This window comes from Zonotrichia albicollis, chromosome 1 (assembly GCF_047830755.1).
Source record: "Zonotrichia albicollis isolate bZonAlb1 chromosome 1, bZonAlb1.hap1, whole genome shotgun sequence".
In the NCBI taxonomy this organism is placed as follows: Eukaryota; Metazoa; Chordata; class Aves; order Passeriformes; family Passerellidae; genus Zonotrichia; species Zonotrichia albicollis.
Window position 1 is genome coordinate 53,527,458 of NC_133819.1, and position 22,965 is coordinate 53,550,422.

General features: G+C 39.6%; 1 protein-coding gene across 2 annotated transcripts; it reads left to right on the top strand.

The window, feature by feature from the left end:
• The first annotated feature begins 5,285 nt into the window (after window positions 1–5,285).
• On the top strand, window positions 5,286–22,656 carry INHBA (inhibin subunit beta A). Of its 2 annotated transcripts, XM_074541483.1 has the most exons (3): window positions 5,286–5,421; window positions 8,070–8,591; window positions 19,479–22,656. In XM_074541483.1, exons 2-3 carry the CDS (start codon window positions 8,204–8,206, stop codon window positions 20,363–20,365), a joined length of 1,275 nt encoding a protein of 424 aa, XP_074397584.1. In that variant the 5' UTR covers window positions 5,286–5,421; window positions 8,070–8,203; the 3' UTR covers window positions 20,366–22,656. The 2 variants fall into 2 exon arrangements, with proteins under 2 accessions (XP_074397584.1, XP_005487052.2); XM_005486995.4 differs by lacking the exon at window positions 5,286–5,421 and having other exon boundaries at window positions 7,784–8,591.
• Window positions 22,657–22,965: the final 309 nt, after the last annotated feature.

Sequence of the window (22,965 nt, forward strand, 5' to 3'; positions counted from 1 at the left end):
TTTATACTTCCTAGATGCTTGGTTAGTGTCCCTGAATGGGCAGCTTCAAAGGAGCAATTAAAAATGTGTGCATAGACACACAGTTGAGCCCTGTTTGCACACAAAAACTTTATTCTGAGCTACCTTATGTCACCCCTTTTAGAGGAGTCATCATGAGGGCATGACACCAATAAGCAGACAATGAATAAAGAAAATAACTGTTTATAAGTTCATAGTTGGCATACAAAAGTTATTGAAGAGGAACTGATATTCTAGGCAACTGGCCATCACTGCTGCCTATCAACCCTCTGTTCCCCCAACTGTTACTGGGTATTATAAAGCTCATTTTAAAAGCACTTCTCCAAGACCTGTGAGCTTGGCAGGTACTATTTTGTCTTTACTGATAAAGAGGCTTAAGCCTAGCTGCTCGTGAACTTTGCAGTCTGTAAGCAGACACCAGGCAAGCAGGTATTTAACTGTCTATATGTTACATGTCCCACCTGCACTGAACTAAAAGTATAAAATTTTAACCATAAAACGTGAAGTCAAATTGGAAAATTTAACAGAATGGAAATTAAATCCAGATTTGAGGATCTCATACCCTTTCCAAAAGTTCAACTTCATGCTACCAAGTTAAATCTCAAGTGCTATGACCCCAGATTTGAGGAAAAATCTGATAAATTCTCAAAACATAGGTAGGTTTACATTGGAGCCTGGAATCTCAGGGTAATCACCAGTGCTTGTTAAAACAGTGTTGGGGCAAGGGTATGTGCATGGAGAAGGGGAGCGGCTTCATTATGTCAATAAATGATGACTGTTCATTTTACTCCCCTCACTTCCCCACATGTGAAATGCTCTCAGTAATTTTTTGTGTTTCCCTGAAAATAATAATTGAAACCTAACCCATCCCTCAGATTTAACCTGTGTCTATCTTGGAAACGAGTCCAAAAATTATTTTAAATAACCCACACAAAAACTAGTGACCATGAGAATCAAAACAGCAGCAAGGGCTTGTTTGCCATTTTTGACCCAGGGATCTCAGAAGAGAAACTGATTTCTTCAGCTTTACTGATGGGGACATGAGGTATTTGTCCTCAGCAGTTGATGGCATAGTGTCCAGATTTCCTGGGTCCCCATCTAGATCTCTCTTCAGTAAACATTCCTATTGCAAACACAGTCATAAATCTTTCTAAAATCCACAGGCAATGTTACTTTGGGAAGCAAATCAGTGAATAATCATCTGAAAAGCTTTTATCTAAGGTACGACTTTTCATGTCTCTTTCCATCCATCAATGATTTACACTTGTCCTCAGAGTCAAAGCTTGATTCAACTGACTTCTGCTCCCACAGTCAGCACTAACTTCAGTGACAGCAAGAGCTGATTCTAAAAACTAACAGGAGTCTGTAAGTTAAACAGTTGTGTGTGCTGTGATTTGATTAACTGTAGTAAAAGGAACACAGAACAGAGAATTCAGGGCTTGTCACAGAAATAAGACCACTTCCCCTTATTCTGAAGTTGGTGCAAAGATATGATGAAATTCCACTGACTGAAGGGCAATTACATAAGAAGTTATTTTGATGTATGCTTTGAGCATCAGTCAAAGTTTTCCACAGCATGCAAATTATTTTTAGTGGACTTTAAATAATAGCTTTAATTCACCTATAATTGTTATCACCCTACTTGGAGCCAAATGGTATCTGTCACCTGGTGGTCCTTCCCTTTGGGGTTTAAATAATTGATGTGCCTCTAATCAAAATCTCAAAATATCTTTGAAGCCAGCATCAATCAAGATATTTTACACACTACAGAACTGTTTCTCAATAAAAAATATTACTAGTGCAGTAATATACTGAAAAGTCACCTGTCAAACAAGCTGCATGAACAACTTTAGTTTGGTGGACTTCTCTCTCCAGTTACAATTTAAGTCCATTCTCTCTCTATAAATTCAAGAAAATTCTCTTTGTAAATATGTTTTTCCCAAAAGGAAAAGTTACGAACAAGCTCTGATTACAACATATAGTTGTGTCATATTGCATCACACTAACAACATCTTCTGTATCACCTGGCTTACGTATTCATATGCCTTGACTTTTATTTTTAAGTAGGCAACACATATGCTAAAATAACATGGACATGAAATATCTTTGTTAAAGCTCACTGTTCCATGAGCTGGCAAGAAAAAATACCAGTGGGTGACATGTCAGGAGACATAGGTATAGTTTAGAAAGAAAATTAACATACTTGCTTCTATTTGTCAGATGGACTTTATATAAGGTTCTTGTAAAACAGAATTTATACTTATCCTGACCCCTGTAAAAAGTGTCATCGATCAATTTCAAAAAGAAAGGCAAGAAAGCTCTTATTTATCCTACCCTCTAGGCCGAGTTCTTATCCTCAGATGAACTTTATTTTTTGACCAGCTCACTAATTATTATTGAAATCACTGACCCCTCTAAACAGCACATAAGCATTTGAGTTAGTAGCAACAGCAAGACCAGCCTTAATTGGTCCACTTACATAAAAGTAGAAACATAAAACTTCTAAATGTAAGTTTCTGTCATATCTTTTCTTCTTACTATAGGAAAATAAGGTACAACAGTGTGAAATTCCAGCTGATTTGCATGGAAATCTGTGCCAGTGTGTTTTCTAGTGGCTGCTCTTCAAAGCAGGGATGGAGATGGACAGATACTGTTGTATGCAATTCAGGATTCCAAAGTAGTCAGTAAATCACATAATATCCAGTGGGTGAATAATGAAGTGGCATTGGGCCATTTTTTAAAATGGTTTGTAAGCTAAAATACACAATTAGGAAAAGAATAAAAAAAAAAGAGAGACAGGTTGCTGGAGTACCAACCTCTGTCTCTCAGTCCCATTCCTTTAGTTATTTCTGATCCAGGAGAGAACTAAAATATGCCTGTGATCCAGCAAGATAGGCTCAGCATCACTCCAATGTTTTATGTGGTCTCAGTTGGTGGTACCAGAATTTAAATTAGAAATCCCAGCTGAACAATAATTATCTGGACTCTGAAGCTGACAGAAAAAAAAAAAATAGAAAAAAGAAAAAAACCAAACCCAGCTACAGTCTTTCCCAAGAGCAATTGCCCTTTCTGGCAGGAAGGGGTAAAAATAGAGGCAGCTCATTAATATGGCTTGGCAGTGCTTAATGGCAGCTGGTCTGAAGAGTCAGATCAGTGGGTCTTTCCAGCAGTACTCCCGGACCACTGCCAGCAGGTGTTGCTGTGTTCAACAAAATGAAAAGGAGAGCGGGGGGGGATGGGGAGAAAAATATTTATAAAGAGAGAAATAGGTGTGAAAAAAAATTAGTCACCGAGTAAAGCTTTCATTAGGCCTTTGGTAAAGCTATACACAAACTCCCTGAGGCAATAAGGAGCATGCTCTGAAATGAATAATGCTTTTCACTTCTCCTAAACTCCTTTCAGAACTTATCCTGCGCTATAAATCACATACATGCTTGCCGTGCTTCACTCGGTAGCCTTCTCGTTTCGTCCCGGACCACACACTTTCTCCCCGGGAATCCTCTGCCCCTCCGCCGCCGCAGCAGCGGGAGAAGGCCGGGCCCAGCCGGGCGCTGCCCCAGAGGGAATGACGGCCACAGCCGGGCCCGCTCCGCTCTGGCTCCGGAGAGAGCATAGCTCCCTACTCCCGGGGCAGATTTGCTGCTCTCCGTAAAACCAACGCAGTGCAAGGGCTCTTGCTGAGAATATGTCTGCTGCCAAATTGCAACAGGCACTGCGCTACCAGTACGCAACAAATTTAAAAGAGTTTTAGGATGTCAGTTAAAACCAAACGCAGCCTGGCCCTGAGAAAAACAGGATTGCAAGGTGGAAAAGTCATTTGGCAAAACTTGGGTTTAGGATCCTCACGAAAAATTGAGTCCTGTGACTAACTGGGTATATACATGCTCATTATCTGTTTCTTGAAGCAAGTGTCTCACTGTCCCTGAAGAAAAAAGGGGGGGGGGGGGGGGGGGGAGGAATGCCGAAAAACAAAAAAAGAAAAAGAAAAAAAAAATAAAAAAAGAAGTGCTGTTCTTTGTAACAACTGGAACCACCAAACTCCGACTGCAGAAAAGCTACTGCAACCTGTTTCACTTATTATACGCATATTAAAAATGGGAAACAAAGCAACCTATCTGGTCATATGTTTCCTATTAACTTCTGATTTTTTTCTCATTCGACCAAAGCTGTTGTGTGAATACAGCACACATACCAGTTGGGATCAACACGCCTATAAGGACACCCTGGTATCACTGTAAATTGAAAGCTTCAAATCTTTCTTTGATCCAGATCAACTATATTCCAAGATAGATTAAAGTTACATTACCAACAGGACATAAAAATATAATTATAAGTACGATTCAGGCCAAAAAAAAAATCTGAGGGATGGGGATTTTCTGGTAATCAGTGGGTGTTATGAATGAGTAAAGACTGCATGATCATGCCGTTTGTCATAAATGGTACCACATAAAGCCAGTTATTATATGTGTTTAAGAAAGGAGATGGATTTTGGATTTACTTTTGACCTTATGTGTATTACTTCTGTACTGCCTAATTGGCATAGTTATTTCTGATTTTCATTAATGTAAATTGAAATGAAAATTGCCTTTTATTTTATTCCACAAGTGTTAATAGCACACTTGCAAAAAATGTGAACTGTCGCTCATTGTAATTTATTTTTAGATGTCTAAACAGTTTTTAATAGTGTGATGCAATCTGCACGTCAAGGAGCCAGGAGAATTGGACAGGAGCAATATGATTCATTTTTTAAAGAGCTTTAAAGGGATCCCTAATTTAAACAGAAGAACACATTTGTTCAGAGATTGATTTTTTTAAAAAAAAATCATCCAAAGCCAAAGGATGCTTACTCAAATGCATTTTCCTGAATTTGAAAAAAATCCAAATTTGCAGAAAGATTATCTGGTATATCCTTGAGTATTTAAGAAGCAGAAAACAATTTGCAAAGTAGTAATTAAGTATCTGGCAAATACTGTATTTGAACTAGAACAGTGTTATCTTCATCTAATAATATCTATATCTAGCTATGCAATACAACAAGTTGGAGTGTATCTTCCTGACTCATAATGTTTGCTTTGTCTGATTTTAAGTTCTAGTCTTTAAATGGATACAGAAATCACCACAAGTTGATCCACGATATTTTGTCATGCTAGAGAATCAGGAGTTTCCATTAGATAATTAATTACAAGAAGTATGTCTCATACAGGAAAAACAGTCAATTGCTGATGTAACAGGATTAACCAATCCAGCACAGTGATCCGGCCCACTTTTGACAGACGTTACATGGGATGTGTACACACGAGAAGTACAGTATAAAGCTTCGCATTATAAGTACCACAAAGAGGAACTTCAGCAGTTCTTAAAGCACAATACAGCAGTCTCCTTCAGAGAGTCAGGACTAGAGAGGTAAAACTTTCAATCAGCTTTTTTCCTTTCAAACTGAAACTTTTAATTCCTGTGCATGCTGTTGCATACTGTTAGGGTTACATTGAATGAATGCATATGCAGAACTTTGCAGCTCAGGTAATTTGTAGAAAGAATCTGAGCAACCATTTCTGTATGTATTCAAACACATTTCTGTATGCATTTTTGTACATATATGTATATACATGTAAGTACAAATAAACCATGTATCAACGGTATTGGAAGCTCTCTTTTAGAGAAGAGTGGTTTTTAGAAAGTTATGCTTTAACATTAAATCTGTCATCATCATGGCATGCAAGTAAAATATGCTATACCTGTATGTAATGGAGATTGTATGCGATAACTGTACCTGTAGTATATGGCAAGCAACATATACCCCACAGCAAGAAGCCAGACATACTTATCTGCATTTTATTTTGATTTATGCCGCTCCCTTACTTTTCATCAGACACTGTTAGGATAGGTGCTATATTAGAACTATATATAACTCCTTTAATTATGTCATCTGTTAGTACATCTAATCATGAATGCATATTTTCATCTGAAATTATTTTTTCATCCAATTAAACTTTTAGTTCTATTTCAAGCTGACTTTCAGACTTCGTATAATTACAACAGACTTTGGGCTGTTCACAAGATCCAAGAAAATTCAATGTGTTATAGTGAGGTTTGTGTTACAAAGATGTGTTTATAAGAATGGCTGCAGGGTTTATAATGCTGACAGACCTGTAAGTGTAACAGTGTATAACAGTATAGTAACTGAGGTCAGTAAAACACAGATGAGGGGGTACTGTGGATGCCTTATAACAGTAAAAGACTTATAAAAGATCTTAATTGAAAAGGACTAGCAATATATAACATTTGTAAGACTTTGGCTGATTGTTCGATTACTTCTGTGTGTTTCATTTACTCTACCTATAATTCCTTGCCTGTCTCTTAACCCATGTGCCTGTAGTCATCTCACGGAAATTAGAGACCTTTCAATGCTTATATTTATAAATTACTCCTTTCCACTGTGAAATGCAATGGTTGACAGTAATATACTGTAAGTGGAATATTTGCTGGGTAGGAGGTAAGCCCATCTGAGAAGACAAAGGTGTGGTAGAGAGAGAATGAAAGGAATGAAAAGAAAGAGGGTAAACACTAAAAAAGAAGCTGCTCTAAGAAAATTGGTACAAGATAATGCCTGAAAGGGAAGAATCTCAAAATTTATACAGTTATAGCTGTCATTTTTTCATAATCAAACGTAAGCGAGTTTGCAAACTTCAACTTTGCTGGATAAGGAACAGAACGGAGAGGATACAGAATGTAAAGGCAACCTGAAGCCATGGCAGTGGCACAGGGAATGCCTTCTCACCGCACAGCAAAGCCCTCCCTGACATAAACCGACAAGGGGCTACCAACACTGGTTGAAACTTCTTGTGCTTTAGATTTCATTTAATTTCCAGTGTCCTGTTCTAATATTATGATTGCCCTCTGTGATTTAAATGAATGAAGTAATAAGTGCCTTCTAATAACAATGGGCCAAATGTAGAAGATCTTACTCAGCCTTCACTCAGACAGAATTATTATTGGCATCGATGAGGGCTTTGCCTGAGTCAGAAGCAAGTATGATTTGGCCAGATGACATGTAACACTTCACATTCAAAGCATTTTTCAGGAATTGCTTGATTAACCCCAAACCTAATTTATCTACCCAAGAACTCCCAGGCACAGACTAGCATAGAAGTAGGGTTATTATATGGCATTACCATGTCATGTCACATGTCACATGTACCAACTCCTGCTTAGGCTTTCAGTGCCTGACTGCATATTGCAGCTGAGCAGTGTATCGTGTATTATAGAGCCCTCCAAACAACAGTGCTATTTTGTGCCTGTCAGATCTTTTGCCAGTGTTGATAACCCCCAGCATTTAGAAGTGAGCAGAAAAGATTTTTTTTGCTTCTACTCCAGGCAGAATAATATTTTGAACAGGCAGGGGCTCTGTTCAAAATATTCAGAGCCCCTGTCCTCATTCCCATCTCATTCACAAGCTATTTAACATCTCCTGCTATCCCTAACAATACCAGGCAGGACCAAGAGCAAGGTGCTCATTAAAGATTTCACTCTTTTCATTCATTCATGTTTCCTCTGTTTAGTTAAGCTGGTGATACTGTTGAAGGAATAAAACAAACAAAACAAAAAGAAAGGAAAAAAAAAAGGGGGGGAATGACAGCTGGGGGGGAGGGGTCAAACAGAGAGGAAAAAAAAGGAAAAAAAAAGAGAGTAAATTTACAGGAATGAGAAGATCTTTTAGAAAGGGGGGAGGGAAGGAACCACGAGTAGTGATATTTGAAGAGAGGTGTGTGTTAGGGGAGCAATGAGCATAAGGAAGCCAGCCTGCCTGTTCCTCCCCCTTCCTAATCATAGCCTTTACTCACAGACAAAACTCCCTCCCTCTCTCATTCACTCACTCACTTTAGGCCAATCCGTCCTCTCTCTCTCTCTCCCTCTCTCTGTGTCTCTCTCCTACTCTGAGACAGAGTCAGAACTCTTCTCCCTGACAGCCACAAACATCTACAGCACTTATTGCATTCAGAGAGGGAACCTGCAAACAAAACTTCACAGAAAACTTTTGGTTCTTGTTCCAGAGAATTTGCTGAAGAGAAGGAAAAACAAACAAACAAACAAGCAAACTAAACCAGCCCCCAAAAAAACTGTTCGTGAAGGGGGAGGAAAAGCAGGGCCTTTTAAAAAGGGAATCACAACAACTTTTGCTGCCAGGATGCCTTTGCTTTGGAAGAGAGGATTTCTGTTGGTGCTTTGCTGGATTATAGTGAGGAGTTCCCCAACCCCAGGATCCGAGGGGCACAGTTCAGTCACTGACTGTCCATCATGTGCCCTTGCCACGCTCTCAAAGGATGTGCCCAGCTCACAGCCTGAGATGGTGGAAGCAGTAAAGAAGCACATACTGAACATGTTGCACTTGAGGGACAGACCTAATATCACCCAGCCAGTGCCCAAGGCAGCACTTTTAAATGCCATCAAAAAACTCCACGTGGGAAAGGTGGGAGAGGATGGTTATGTGGAAATAGAGGATGATGTTGGAAGAAGAGCCGAAATGAATGAAGTTGTGGAGCAAACCTCAGAAATCATCACTTTTGCAGAATCAGGTGAGTGCTTGAAAAAAAACAAACTGTAAAATATCCTTTGTCCCCAAACTGAAAAATATCCTTTCTGCCAAAATTGCAATTAACTTATTTTCTTTTCCTCAGCAATAATGTTTTCTACAAGGTTGTAGGATGAGACTGGGGGGAAGGGAGAAGGAGGAATGGGATGGGGGGGTAGGACTCTGAAGGAATTTGATTTTTCTGACTTAGTCTTGGCTACAGATTACACTTGCTAAGCACAGTCAGTCACACAGGGAGGAAGCTCTCTAACCAATCTTGAACATAAAGTCAGGCTGCAGCAGGGTCCTCCAAACTCTGCCTGTAAATACAGAGTACTTGCAGTAAAGGGCTGGATTGCAGATTTGATGGTAAAAGAAAAAAGGCTGTAGCCTTTTGGGGAGTTTATGAAGACAGAAAGTGAACTGCAAACTACTTCAGAGACAGCCCTTTCATGTAAAAATTATAGTGGAAGTTACAAAATCAGATGAAGCAGCTTAAAGTTTTAGAAGTGAGATGACTTTTTTGTGGGTTTTTGCCCTCCTTTTTTTTCTGTCTTTTTTTTTTCTTTAATTTAACACAGCATCTTCAGCAATAAAGAGTTTCAGGGACTGTCAGATGACTTCAATAGAACTGGACAAGTTGCTGTAGCTGATCCAATTTGTAATGCAGACTTCTGCATACTGGAAAAAAGATTCTGCTCCTAAAACACTCCTGCCAAAAATGTAACCTTGGTAGGGTGTATTTTGAACTCTTTCACAGTTCTTTTCCCCCTAACTCTTAGGCAGTAAGAGCTCAGAATATATGTGTTTAGTAAGTAAAGTCTTAAGTCTCACATAAATTGCCCATAGGAAACAGCTCTAAAGTTGTACTTTGCTGTCTTGTTCCTACATGAATAGGACCAGAACCCATTTTAATTCAACGTATGTGTATCTGCACATAAATCTGTTAGTGTATGTGGGTATGCTAATGCATGCATCAATAGCAGTTACTTGCAATAAGTCTATCATCTAACTAACAGCAACTTTTTATGATGCTGTCTAGCCAAAGCATTTTTCCTGTTGCCAAGACGGTTTTAAAAGAATGTCATTGTTTTGTTTGGTACAGCATATGGTAGGCAAAGTATGCAAAGGAACTCCAAGCATTTTTGTTTAAAAGTTTGCTGCAGCAGTATAAACAATTAAGACAACACTCAGAGTTTCCAGTCCTGAAAACCTGTTGACTCAGATGTTCTGATTGCAGGGAAGCCATGCACAAGAAGTGTGCATGCTTTTAAGTGCAGACATTCCTGCTGGCTGTCTGATTTCCAACTGTACAAGGAGCCCTTGCCTTTGGAGTCCTTGTCAATATACATATTATCAGTTCTTTCAGTATGAGAGCTCAGGCTTTTCAGTTTTTCCATCCCCTCCACTTCAGAAACCAGAGAGTAGGTGTCAGTGCCAGAGGTCATTAGAAGCAGGGGTAGCTCAACATTAGTTTAGAAATGAATTTATAAAAGCAAGGAAACCTCTAAGCTGTCTACGAGTCAGATTCCCCACCTGGTTTTCAGCAGCTCGCTCTGAGCACAGTGGAACACATATGGCATGAACAGTGGTTTCTCTTCACTGTGTGCGTCGCAATCATTTGTAAACACATTATTGTCTCTCCTGAGCTCTGACACAAAGGAATTTGGAATTTGATATATGCCTACTCTGTACAATACCCTCCAACGGCGGCTCCCAAAGCCATTGGCTCTGGCAGTCACGTGAGCAGCAGAAACCATGCCATTGCCCACACACTGGCCAATCATCCTGCCACCGATCCCCGCCACCAGCCACCAACACTGTCACTCAGCCTGATTTACATAGCATTGTCCTACTGCTGCTGACAAATTACTTGAAGAGGACTTAATGCTATGGAGCTGCAGGACAGGGGCATCCACCGTGTTCTCATGCCTTCTCCTCCCTGCCACAGTTCTATTCCTTCATACTAAGATGATCCTGGAAGCCTAGGCAGGAGGGCTGCTCTGTCCATTTTTTCCATACCTGCTGCCTTTCCATACCTCTTTGATTTGGGACAAGGGTGGGACTATGAGCAACTGAGCTCTGGTTTGGGCTTATAATAGAAATGATAAATCCACTCTGTGGAGTAACTTCAGATTACTGAAGCGTATTCATCTACAGCCATTCATCTGGTAAATTGCTAATATCAGAGGATCTACCACATTTTACAGGTGCCAGTGCTGCAGCAACTTAAGTAAGCCCTTCTTGAGATCCTGTCCTCTTGTGCACTGGAAGTTACTCCTATCAAATATTGAACCAGTATCTTTTTACTGTAAAGGAAAGGGAGGCAAAAAACAAAGGCAAGTGACATGTCATATAGGAAGTATGAGTTAAAAAGACAGGAGTGGAGTATAGCCACAGCCGCCACTTTTTGTACTGTGGGAACTGGGAATAGCATGAAGAAATTTAAACACCAAGCAGGAGAACAAACATGTTCCGCTCACAGCCAGGTTAATGTGTTTCCTGCTTTTAACATCAAACTCACTCTGCCTCAATGGAGGGCAATAAGAAATCAATGAAAATGAATGAAAACATCTCATATTGTGTCAAAAAAATGTCTACAAGAAGCAAAATAAGACTTTAGGCTTCTTGTTTCTTTGTGTATGGCTTGACATAAAGCCTTTAGGGAAATGTCTTTCAGATGCCACATTAACTACTTGCCTTTATAAAAATGTAGTATTTCCATGTTTCATCAGCCATATTCTCAAACATGCAAAGAAGTGGGGTGAATGAGCAAGCGGCACCCTGTGCATGCAGCTCTGTCTTGAGACTGCTTTTTTCTAAAATAAACCAAAATGCAAACAAGAGCAGACTTCAGACAATTAAAAGGCAAATAAATGTAGTAAGCTTGTCTGAAGAACAGGTGTAGTTATGTCCAGGAAATCAGCAAAATAGTTGGCAGGTACTTTTTACAGCTAACAAATCCAGACAGATCTCTGCAAAACTAAGGACTGTGAGTATTGGGCAAAAGTTACAAATGCACCCTACTGTCCTTTGGCACTCTTACAAGTAAAACATGAAAATTACTTTCTACTTGCATATCAAACTGAGATTACTAATGTCGATTAGTTCTGCTGTAAGGGAAGCTGTGCCAGAGTTCTGTGTGTTACTTCAAAGTCTTAAAAATAGTTTTTTGAAGAGAGGGGTCATAAAATTTTGTGACAAGCAAATCCAACAGGTTCAACAACAGAGATACTCAATACTTATAAATGTGATTGGCTACTAACTCGTTCATTATTTTCAGTAGACAGCTTATTAGGCAGTTCTGGGACTCTGCCAACTGAATTTGATCCTGGCAACTAAACTACCAATGAAATGGGTTGCTAACATCAGCCCCCGAGAAGGTGACAGGAATTATCAGATAGAAATACAGAAAGCTAAAGATTTATCTTCAAGAGAGATTCCAGGGGGAAAAAAGAGGAGTCTGCCAGCTATTTAGACCACTTCCACTGTTTTGTACCACTTCATACAGAATTCCAGGTGAACTGACTTGATCATGTGATGCCTACCTTCATGTGCAGAGGGATACATGTATTCACCTACCCTATACAACCAAGCTGGCAGTTCAGGATGGAAAAAACCCCAAAGGATGTGTCGCTTATGTATTTTGAATAATTTCGACAATTTTCATTTGAAAAGAACTGTATTTAAGGGTACAAGTACTCATGCTGAATAAAGAACGGCCACGAGAGGGCACACTCCAAAGGCTTTTTGCTCCACACCAGGCAACATTCCCGCACACTTATTTTACCTAATTGGATTCTGAATCCCAGAGATCTTTATGCTTATCTGTAGCTGCTCTGAGTGGGGATCGTTTCTCTATTCTAGTTTATTTAAAAGGCAAGGATTCACTGGAGTGAAAAGCTGCAAGGAAAATAATGCAGGAAGGAAATAGGTTGAGGAGTAAAAGATGGATGCTAGAAGTGCTGGAAATCTAGACAGATCAGAAATTATAAATATTATTTTTTACAAGATACTGAGAAATGTGACCATGAATCATCCTATGAGATGATTTTCTCACAACATTTTTTAATGCAGTCTCCTCAGCTTTTAGAAAACAAGCCTATTTTCCCTTGTTGTTTTTTCTTCCCTCCTGCCCCCTCCCCCCTGGCATACCAAATCAAAGATTTCAGGTTTAGCAAATGAAGGCAAACTGCTTCCAGAAGAGGAAAGCCATTCTGTATTGATCTCTTTCTCTGTATCAAAAATGTGAGAATTAAGAGTGGATGGTTGGTTTAAAGAACAACCTGAGAAAGCACAGATGAATCTAGGAAAATGGGAACCAGTTTAGAAAAACATACCTGAGAAAAAGAAAGTACTGTATGTGTCCATCTCTGTGTAGCCAGGCCCACAGTTTTGTGTGCTAGTAAGGAGTATCTGAATATGTATTTGCCTCTGTGTGTGTACGAGCACATGTATGTCCTTAGATGCAGGAATCCCAGGGCAGACATGCTCCTATACCTCTGCCTGCACCCATAGCATTCCTGCAGACAAGAATGTGCATTCATGTGTTTCCTCTGTGCAGGATATATCTGCCTTGCATACATGTAAGTGATTCATGCTCAGGAATTCTTATATCTATATCTATATATAGAGATATGCCTATGAGAAGGCAATCTCATTTAATGCAACAGAGCTTTGCAATGTTGATATAGGAATGAAGCTTAGTTTACTGGAAGCAATTGGAAATTCTGTTATTCATTTCAGTGGGCCTGGGATTTGGGCCTTAGTGCTCAGAAATTAAATATTTTAATGAAAACAAACAGGCAGCCTCTGATCCACTTAATTTTAGAATTTACAGCAAATTATTACAAGTATGCACAAAAAAATTGCTCTCTCAAAAAAAAAAAAAAAAAAGAAAGAAAAAAGATGAAGCCTTAGGATTGTTTTTACCTTGGAATATTTTGCTGGTGCAAATGTTCCTAAACTTTGCTTGAGTTATTTTAGACATAAACGAAGAAATCAAATAAAAGAAAAAAAACAAACTTCAACCAAACAAACACCTTTTTTGTTTCTAAATATTTGAAGCCATGTGGGGGAAGGGCTTTCCGTTTGGAAAGAACTCAAAGCTGTGGATGTAAAGTGCTTCCTAACAAAATAGCAGAGGAGAGTCAAGGTTCACCAGAACTGAATTATTTCACATTCTGAATGACCTTGTCAGTGCCTCTTTGGGTTAACTTTTCAAGAAAAGGTATTTAAATAAAGTCGCTGCTGCTGCTTTTTTTTTTCCTCACAAGTACTCAGGGAATAGTTCTTTTTTCCTGATTTTCTTTTTTTATTTATTTTTCTCTTACAAGAAAATCTTCCTTTTCTGACAGCTAATGGTAAGTAAGCATGAAGATAAGGTATTAATTGTGCCATAATTTCCCCTCTTACTGTAAGAGGCAACAGTAAGGGAGCAGGAATGAAAGTATGTGACCTGGATGAGTGGTCACATATGCTGGATAATGAATAATCAGAATAAATTGTTTGCCAGTGATCCATAGGCTGAAATGCATTCACAGAAATGGCCACTGTCTAACTGTGGCAATAGGAGATTTGTAATCATCAGTCTGCCTAGGGGATAATTACCAGACGATAACGCTAAATTCTCTGAATAAATTCTACACTGCAAAGAATTCATCTAACTCCAGTGGTCACTCATTAGTAAACATTTTGAGCAATTATCTCTCAATAACCATGCTCTTCTCTTCACTCTCTTTAGAGGAACCTTTCTAGTAACCTATTTTTTTTCTGTCTCCTGGGGAACGGAAATGAGAAGTGAAGGGAAGGATGCTTTTGAATGTAATTACAGATTGGCACGCAGTACAAATTCCCCCAAATCTAAACATAGGCAGTAGTAAAGTTAGCAACTAAAAAAGGAAAAAAAAGCTTGCTTTGTATGGAAAAACAGTTCACTTACAGTATAATGTAAAAACGTTTCAAAATTAAGTACCGGTGAAGCATAGATGTTTAAAGGGACAGCACCTTCTTACACACTGAGCATTTTTCAAAGTAAAATAAATTCTGTGTATTAAGAGAAATTAAGAATAAGCCACATTATAATGTTACAAAGAATAATGGCTTTCATTATGAAAGAAAAAGCCTTAATAATTTAAGAGCATAAAGGTAAAAAAAAATAAATATTTTTGCATTTTACTCAAAAGAAGATACTCTCAATTGTATAGCTTCGACCCCACCTAGTATCTGTATATAGCTTGAAATAGCAGGGCTTGATCTTGAATCCTGCTGCAAATTGCAAATAACGGAACTTCAGTGGCATAGTTAGAGCCAGCCATACAGAGGGAAGGATCCTTAGCCTCAGAGGAAGAGCACACTGGACCTGCAGATCCCTGCTGGAGCACAGCATCAGGTACCTGATGCAGGGCTGCCCCTCCAGTCGCCCTGGGCCTGGGCCCTCAAGGGCTCTGCCAGTCTCTCCACGGGCTGCTGTGCCATGCTCATCACCCACATGCTGCTTGGGAGCAGGTGCTGGCTGCAGAGTCCTGTGCGAGCCCTGGCCAGCCCTTCCAGAGGCGGAGAGGAGGGTACCTGTGCAGGCTCCCCTCTGCTTGCATGTTCAGGTTTCTCTCCTAAAAAGGTGCATGAGCACTGCTGAAGAGAAAAACAGATATGAGAAAACTCCCATGCTATATATACTGCTACACTTTCTTTCCATTCAGTAACTCCTTCCATTAAACCTTTTACCATATATGCACTACTTAGAGCTTGTATTTTTAACCACTTCTCACATCATTTGCTGGTGTCACTTGCCCTGCTAGACTGCTCCTTTGGCATCACAGCCCTCCTTCTGGAAGGGACTTTGCTCAGCAGTAAAGCAGAGAGGTGGCCTCTCCAATGTTTTGGGAAAGGGAAATGAGGAAAAGCAATCAAAAGGAGCCCAAAGTAATCCCTTGTCTCCTTTTTCAGCTGCCTTCTGCTATGATAACAATCCAGGCTGTTGACACTGCTGTTTATATGAGCATGGAAGTGATGAAGGCATTATCACTGTTGGGCTGTGGGTCTTTCCTCAGCAGTCAGGCAGGAGGAGCAGGATGATTACAAATGGAAAAAGACCCTTGCAAATCACCCATGGCAAATGTAACAGCAGGAAAAAAGGGTAAACCAAATGTAATTATGGAAGTGATACCATCCCCAAATTTCAGGAGTCTCCCTTTTTCCTTCAGTTTGATGAACTGAAGCTTTAATCCTGACCGTTAATTCAGACCTATAAAGAAAGACTACTAAATCCCTAAGAAATATCTTGAGAAATTTAACTATAGATTTTTATTTTTATTTTTTTGTCTCAGAACACTTGAATAATTTATTTTATTGTAGCACTGAACCTTTTGGAAACAGAGATCCTGTTATAAAGTGAATGTATAACCATAATAAGTCAGATCCTAGGGTCTCAATTTGGTTTTAGAACAGGCCAAACTCTGATTTCAAAATGAGCTTGTCTGAGAACAGTGACCTCTTAAAAACTGCAGGATTCATACCATTTGTGCTGTGTGATCGTAACAAACTAGTTGTGAATGTGGAGAGAATTCAGAAAAGCTTCGTTTTTTCCTAATGTGAAAGCATGCTTTTTATCCTCAACCTTGCACTATTCCCAGTCTCCTTCTAAAAAGACCTATGAAAGGGAAAGTGTTTTTTAATCGCTATAAAACCTTTTATTAGCTGTGCAGGTTTCAGGATTTTGTTTCATTCAGAAATATTAGGTTCAGATAAGCTCCCTGCATCTTTTCCTTTAGACTCTTAACCCACCATTTGTTTCTGAAAATGTAGCTAACGACATCCAGAGAGGCTGTTATTGTAGCTAACAACCTACAAGGAGCCTGTTATCCCTGTAGAAGGACATGTCTTAGGCTACCTTGTTCAAGCTCACTTCCCTTAAGTAAAGAAAAAGCAAGTACTCATGTACTTTCACCATGCTGTTCAAATATTTTTAGTAATGAGGAAGAATTCTACTTTCACACATGGAGGAGCATTTGAAAAGCTATTTAAGAGGGTTTTTGAGGTCCTGTTCCTTTCATGTAATATTTGTCAAAAAGACTGCTTGCATCACTACACTTCTGGCCAGTGCAAAAGGTAATGTGAATATTTGCTGTTGCAGATACGTCACTTCGTAACTATTTTCAACTCCCACTAGGATGGAAATAGCAGAATGTGAAATACCATGCACTAGCACTTAACAGTGCTAGGTTATTCTGTAATTCAGGGCTGCCTGGATTTTTAGATTAGATAGGTCATACAGCTTCTTCCACTGTTGAGCCAGGTCTGCACACCCTACCTGCTTTCTCCAGAGCAGATGACCAGACCAGGTTTTTTGTCCATTTCCAACACAGATGAGCTTCTCATGCACCCAGCACAGTTGATCTGCCATGCACAGGACCCCTGGTAAAGCCAGAACTGCTGTCTATGCACAGCTTGGTTTCTCAAGAATGCAAAATAATTATAGCAATTCCCAGCAATCCATGCTCATTCCAGACAGAAGTCTGTGAGCTCTGGGGAAAAGAGAGCAGCTGAGAAGAAGGTCTTCTGCAGCTTGATCTAAACCACATTTTATTTTACCAAGGTTTGCTTGGGTAGAGGCAGCAAGCAGAATGGGTTGAATGGAGAGTCTTGGTGGGCAGCAACCAGCAACCCACCCTTGGCACATCACCTGCCTTCAGGTTCCCCTTAAGTCCAGGCCCCCTCAGAAAGGATTTATCAGGACTGGAAGGGATAACCTAAAGTTAGAAGCTGGCTTTAGAAGGGATAGTCAGGGGGAATAAAGCCAGAGTCTGGCTGGTTCTCACAGCCCTTAGAAGTATCCATTATCTGAGAGAAAACTCCATAATACCCTATGTGCAAGGCAACCAGCCTTTTGTACTTCTGTTGGACTGGAGGGATGTCACTGTACAACTCCTCACGCTCTGAAACTGAGTCAGGAGTGACACTGGTGTCTATCACCTGACCTCTGTTCAAACACAGCTGGCAGCTTTGATATAGTTTGATTACCAGAATGGAAAAGAACCCAGCATTAGCCATTCAGTCATTATTGAATGAATCAATTAAAAATAATAGAAAAAGAGTACTTTCATCATGCCTCACAGTACTGGTCAGCTTGTTCTATCTTTTTTATGAGCTACTTCCTTAAAAGAAGAAATTAATGTAACTCACTCTGAAGACTGGCATCAGCTTCTCTCAGTCTGTGAGAAGCAGTCAACACAATCCATGTGTTTCCATATCTCAGTGACAGTTAAAGTCTACAATTTCACACTCTCACTTAGTGGGAAAACACAAACAAAACACTATGCCCTTTGGACACTGTAATTCAGAAATGTCTCTCTCTTTGACCTGGGAATGCCACGAGGGAAAGCTGAATGTGTCAGGGCTAGTACTTCACAGAGAAAAAAAGCAACAGGTAGCTCAAGGGGCAGCACGGCCTGCCTACAAACTTCAGAAATCAGCAACTCTTCAATTTGCAAGTGAACACAAGGTAGATGTCTCTTGTGATTTTGCTCTAGTCCTCTCTCACCTGAGAATGGGAGAATAGGGAAATGGTCAGGGAGCCTATAGTGGTGAATTCAGTTGCAGTGGGAAGCAAGGAGAAGACCCTTGCTACAAAGAGGGCAACTTTTCCTGTTATGTGTCCTGCTACTTCTGTTTTAATCACCACTTTCTGGTCTTAGGCTGCAAAGTTACAGTTCACTGACAAGAAGAATTGCTTCACAGAAAATTCGGTAAACAACTATGGGTAGCTCAAGAATAATATTAATGACAAATTGATAATTATGAATACAGTTTCTGTCTCACTAAGGCCAGATATCTATATACTGCAAATCTCTGACCCCAGTCCATCCTGGCCTCCATGCTGAGAAGGAACAAAAGACATCATTAGGGCTTTTTTTTTTTGTTAAGAAAATAGAAAAGTACCTCTCTTGAAAAAATTATATCACCACCATCCCCCAGCTAATTCATTCTCTCTTAACTTCTTCATGCTCTAGTGATCAAATCATTAAACAGCCCTCATTATTCATTCCAACTTCTGCCAGGGATATGAGCTCTGTATCCGAGAAACACCTCCTCACCATCACAATCATCATAATGACATCTTAGCGAGTTGATACAATTATGCCAGAGAACCATCCCATAATTATACAGTTCTTTAGCTCATTTCTTAGTGTATTCACCATTACTATAATCACAGCAAGTACAGTGCCTTAAATTAGGAACAAGATCTACAGCTAACAGGATGAAAAGTCTGCCTGCTGCAATTCTTCAATTCTTTACAATATAAATCTGAAAACTTGTTAAAGTGGAGGTTCATATTTTAGGCATGTGTTTGTTTTCGAAACAATAGATATTTACAAACTCATTTTAAGATGCAAATGAAGGATGTATTGTTATGGAGGGAGAGTGCAAACCTCTTCCCCACATAATTTTCAAAGTATTGCTAAAGAACAGGTAGCACTGGACCTTATTTCCTAACCAGATATTAGGTGTAGATTTTTTTGCATATGGTACATATGGACTGCCATCATAAAGCATTTTTGCCTTTCAGCTCACAGTGATCACAAAGACAGCTGAAGCAAACCTTGGCAGCCGCTGATGCTTATTTGCCATGAGATCCATTAATCCTTTCCATTGTTACTGTGAAAAATGCTCTGGTTAAAATATGCTGGAAAACAGGCAAATGTATTTTCACAAAATATAAACTGAGGAGGGGGTGAAGGAAGGTTAGAAAAGAAAATCCATAAAAATTAAAGAACCAAATAGAAAACCTAGGGCACTTCACACCTGTGGAAAAAGTAACAGAAGTCTCTTTAACAAAATCAAGCAGACATACTAACAAGCTCTTCCTGTCTATTTCCATTTACCAAATCAGGCACAGCCAAGAAAATGTTGCACTTTGAGATTTCCAAGGAAGGCAGTGAATTATCGGTGGTGGAGCATGCTGAAGTGTGGCTCTTCCTGAAGGTCTCCAAGGCCAACCGGAGCAGGACAAAAGTCACCATCCGCCTGTTCCAACAGCAGCGACAGCCAAAAGGCAATTCTGAAGGAGCAGAAGATACAGAGGATGGGGGGCTGAAAGGTGAAAAGAGTGAGACTTTGATTTCAGAAAAGGCAGTGGACACTCGTAAGAGCACTTGGCACATCTTCCCTGTCTCCAGCAGTGTCCAGAGACTCCTGGACCAAGGCAAGAACTCTTTGGATGTGCGAATTGCCTGTGACCTTTGTCAAGAGACTGGAGCCAACCTGGTGCTACTGGGCAAGAAGAAGAAAAAGGAAGATGATGGGGAAGGGAAAGAAAAGGAAGCTGGAGAATTCACAGGAGAAGAGGAGAAGGAGCAATCACATCGGCCCTTCTTGATGATGCTTGCCCGGCACTCAGAGGATCGCCAGCACAGGCGGCGAAGACGAGGCCTGGAGTGTGATGGCAAAGTCAACATCTGCTGCAAGAAGCAGTTCTTTGTCAGCTTCAAGGACATAGGGTGGAGTGACTGGATCATTGCTCCTACAGGTTATCATGCCAACTACTGCGAAGGAGAGTGTCCCAGCCATATAGCAGGCACATCTGGCTCATCATTATCTTTCCACTCCACTGTCATCAACCACTACCGCATGCGGGGCCATAGCCCCTTTGCCAACCTCAAATCATGCTGTGTGCCCACCAAGCTCCGGCCTATGTCCATGCTCTACTATGACGATGGCCAGAACATCATTAAGAAAGACATACAGAATATGATTGTGGAGGAGTGTGGCTGTTCGTAGACGCTAGTGTGCACAAGACCCTTCTTGTTAAGTAGAAAATGTATCAAAAGCCCAAGAAGAGGAAAGACCTGACATGGTATAATATTTTTTGAGTGAAACAATCATCAGAAATATAAGCAAAAATAGAAGAGAGCAAGAAAAGGGAGAGAAAGAAGAAAAAAAAAAAGACTTATGGAAGATCAGAAAAGACTTCAGCTACAAAAAAGGAAGAAAATATCATGAAGATGGGCTTGAACAAGATAGGTCAAAATGGTGGTATGGATTGGGGATTTCCCCTTCCTTTCAGTATGCTCCTTATCTTGTTACATAGTATACTAAACATTAGTTACTACTAGGGGAAGGAAGTTTTCTTCCCTCCCTTAGTTACCCATCAGGTCAAGCCATGGTAGCAGCTCATCTAACCTGCAGAAATTTGGACAAAGTCCAAAATGTCAATGAAAAGCCATGTGTATGATCACTGCAGTCACTGGCGCTTTCCCCCCACATTTACAGAGCAACTGAGTAGGTGTATAGTGTTTGTGTTTGTATATATATGGCTATGTGTTTATATACATGTCTCTATACATACAGACACAATACATATACTTAACATTGATCAAGGGTCAATAGTGTGCAGGGTGTGTACACCTTCATCTTCTGCACTACATTTACAAAAAAAAAAAAAGAAGAAAAAAGGAAAAAAGAAAAATGAAGAAAAAAACGGAACAAAAAAATTAATGAAAGAATAAAAGTTACATTCTGTAAAGGTGCTTACAATGTTAGAACTATGCAACCTAGATGGTTTGAAACTGTTTACCTGCAAGAGAAAGAAAAAAAAAAAAAGAGAGACTTTTTTTTTAAATGGAAGTAACTTGTTTAAAAAAAAAAATCTTTGGTGAGAGATACTTGAAAGGAACATGTTTGTCCAGTTGCTGGAGTCAAACATTTCTATATTTTGTAAAAAAATTTTTAATCGTTTACTATTTGCACTACAATGGTGTCTGACCTGTCTAATCCTTATTTAACAAATATTTGCAAGGGAGGGTGGTTGGGTGTGGGAGGGGTTGAGAGCTGCACTTATTGTGAGCTATACAAGAACTGCTACAGCACACAAAATAGCTATTTTTATTATTATAATAATTATTATTATTTTGTACCTTAAAATGAATAGACACATACACCAAAGACATTTGTGGAAGCCTCTATAAAGTCTGTTTGTGGTTGGTACCATTCACCTGTAATGAGTTAGGGTTTGAATTAAGTCAGTGGGTTGATTACATTCAGGCTAGAATATCTGTTAACCAGTTAAATTCAAATAGTGCCCTCAACAAAAAATGACCATTTGAAGTAAGCCCAGAAAATCCCTGGGATTTGGATCCAAAGTGCTTGGATCTGAGGTCCATCTGAGCATAATCATACTGTTTTGTATGTACAACACTAAACTCGGCCCTTATGCACAGCAAATGTGCATTGTAGGGAAACAACTTTGTCCAAGGGATATACATACATACGTATATTTTTCTGTATGTATATATGTATGTATACACAAGTTATAAGCACTTCTGGCTTCATTTTACTGTTCTTAAAACAATGAATGTTTGTGTGCAAAGCACAGTATGTTAAAAAATTTTTTTGTTTCTTACTGCCGAGTGGGAGCCTACATGTTCAAAATGGTATTTGTGCAAGAGAAACCTAAAGTGCTGGTATATGATGTAAAATTACAAGCAGCCTTGGGCCCTGTCCACCATTGCTCCTGCAAATATACAGAAAATGGCAATTGTGGTTGGATTTCTGTTTGAAATACAGTCTTTGCTGAAATGCTGGCTTTCTCAATCACCACCCTCTAGCATGACAACTCTTAATGGGTTTGCGTGTTACCTGTCAGACCTAATTTTCAGTGTCAACACCTAACCTGAAGGGTCCAACCCGTAGGGCATAGGTAGATAGTTGTTGTTTTTTTAAAAAAATTTCGCTGTCATATTTAAAAGAATGTTAAACTTAAATTTGTCTTTGGGTAGGGGGAGATGATAAGAGGGAATGGGAGAAACCTTTAGGCCCTGTTTACACTGAGTTTGATAACCCTGAGCCTGAAGCTTCAGACTCTCCTAGGTTTGCTGAACCAAGCCCCTGTTAGTTGCCTTCTGAGGGGACAGGCTTCTAAATGCCTCTCCTGGAAAGAAGTACTAACACAGCTCCCCATCTTGCTGAGAGCACAGTCTGTTTAAAAAAAAAAAAAAGAAAAAGAAAAAAAAGAAAAAAGATAGCACAATATAACCCAGTCACACTGGCTAGGGATAGTGTGTTAGCACCTTCATGGCAAGAACCATGTTTAAACAGTGTAATCAGGGCCTTCATTTTTTGTCAGCCAAAACTGTTTGTGTGTGCATGTGTGCGTGTGTGTTCTCTGCGTGTGCAGATGTGTGTGCGCATGGGCGCATGTCTGTATTTGTATGTATCTATAGAGATAAAAATGAAAAGGGAAAAAAAAGAAAAAAAAGAAAGAAAGAAAAAAAAATAGCCCTTTCCTCTGTTGAATAAGTATCAACATACATGCATATAGCTAAGTTTTCTATCTAATTTATTCCACAATATTTAGATTGCATAGTACAGCTAATGGGTTA

Bases quoted from the DNA above. Each gene is read 5' to 3' on its own strand.
- INHBA (XM_005486995.4), top strand. From the start codon at position 7,799: ATGAGCATAAGGAAGCCAGCCTGCCTGTTCCTCCCCCTTCCTAATCAT. The intron at 8,592-19,478 runs GTGAGTGCTTGA...TTACCAAATCAG, and splicing joins CATCACTTTTGCAGAATCAG to GCACAGCCAAGAAAATGTTG.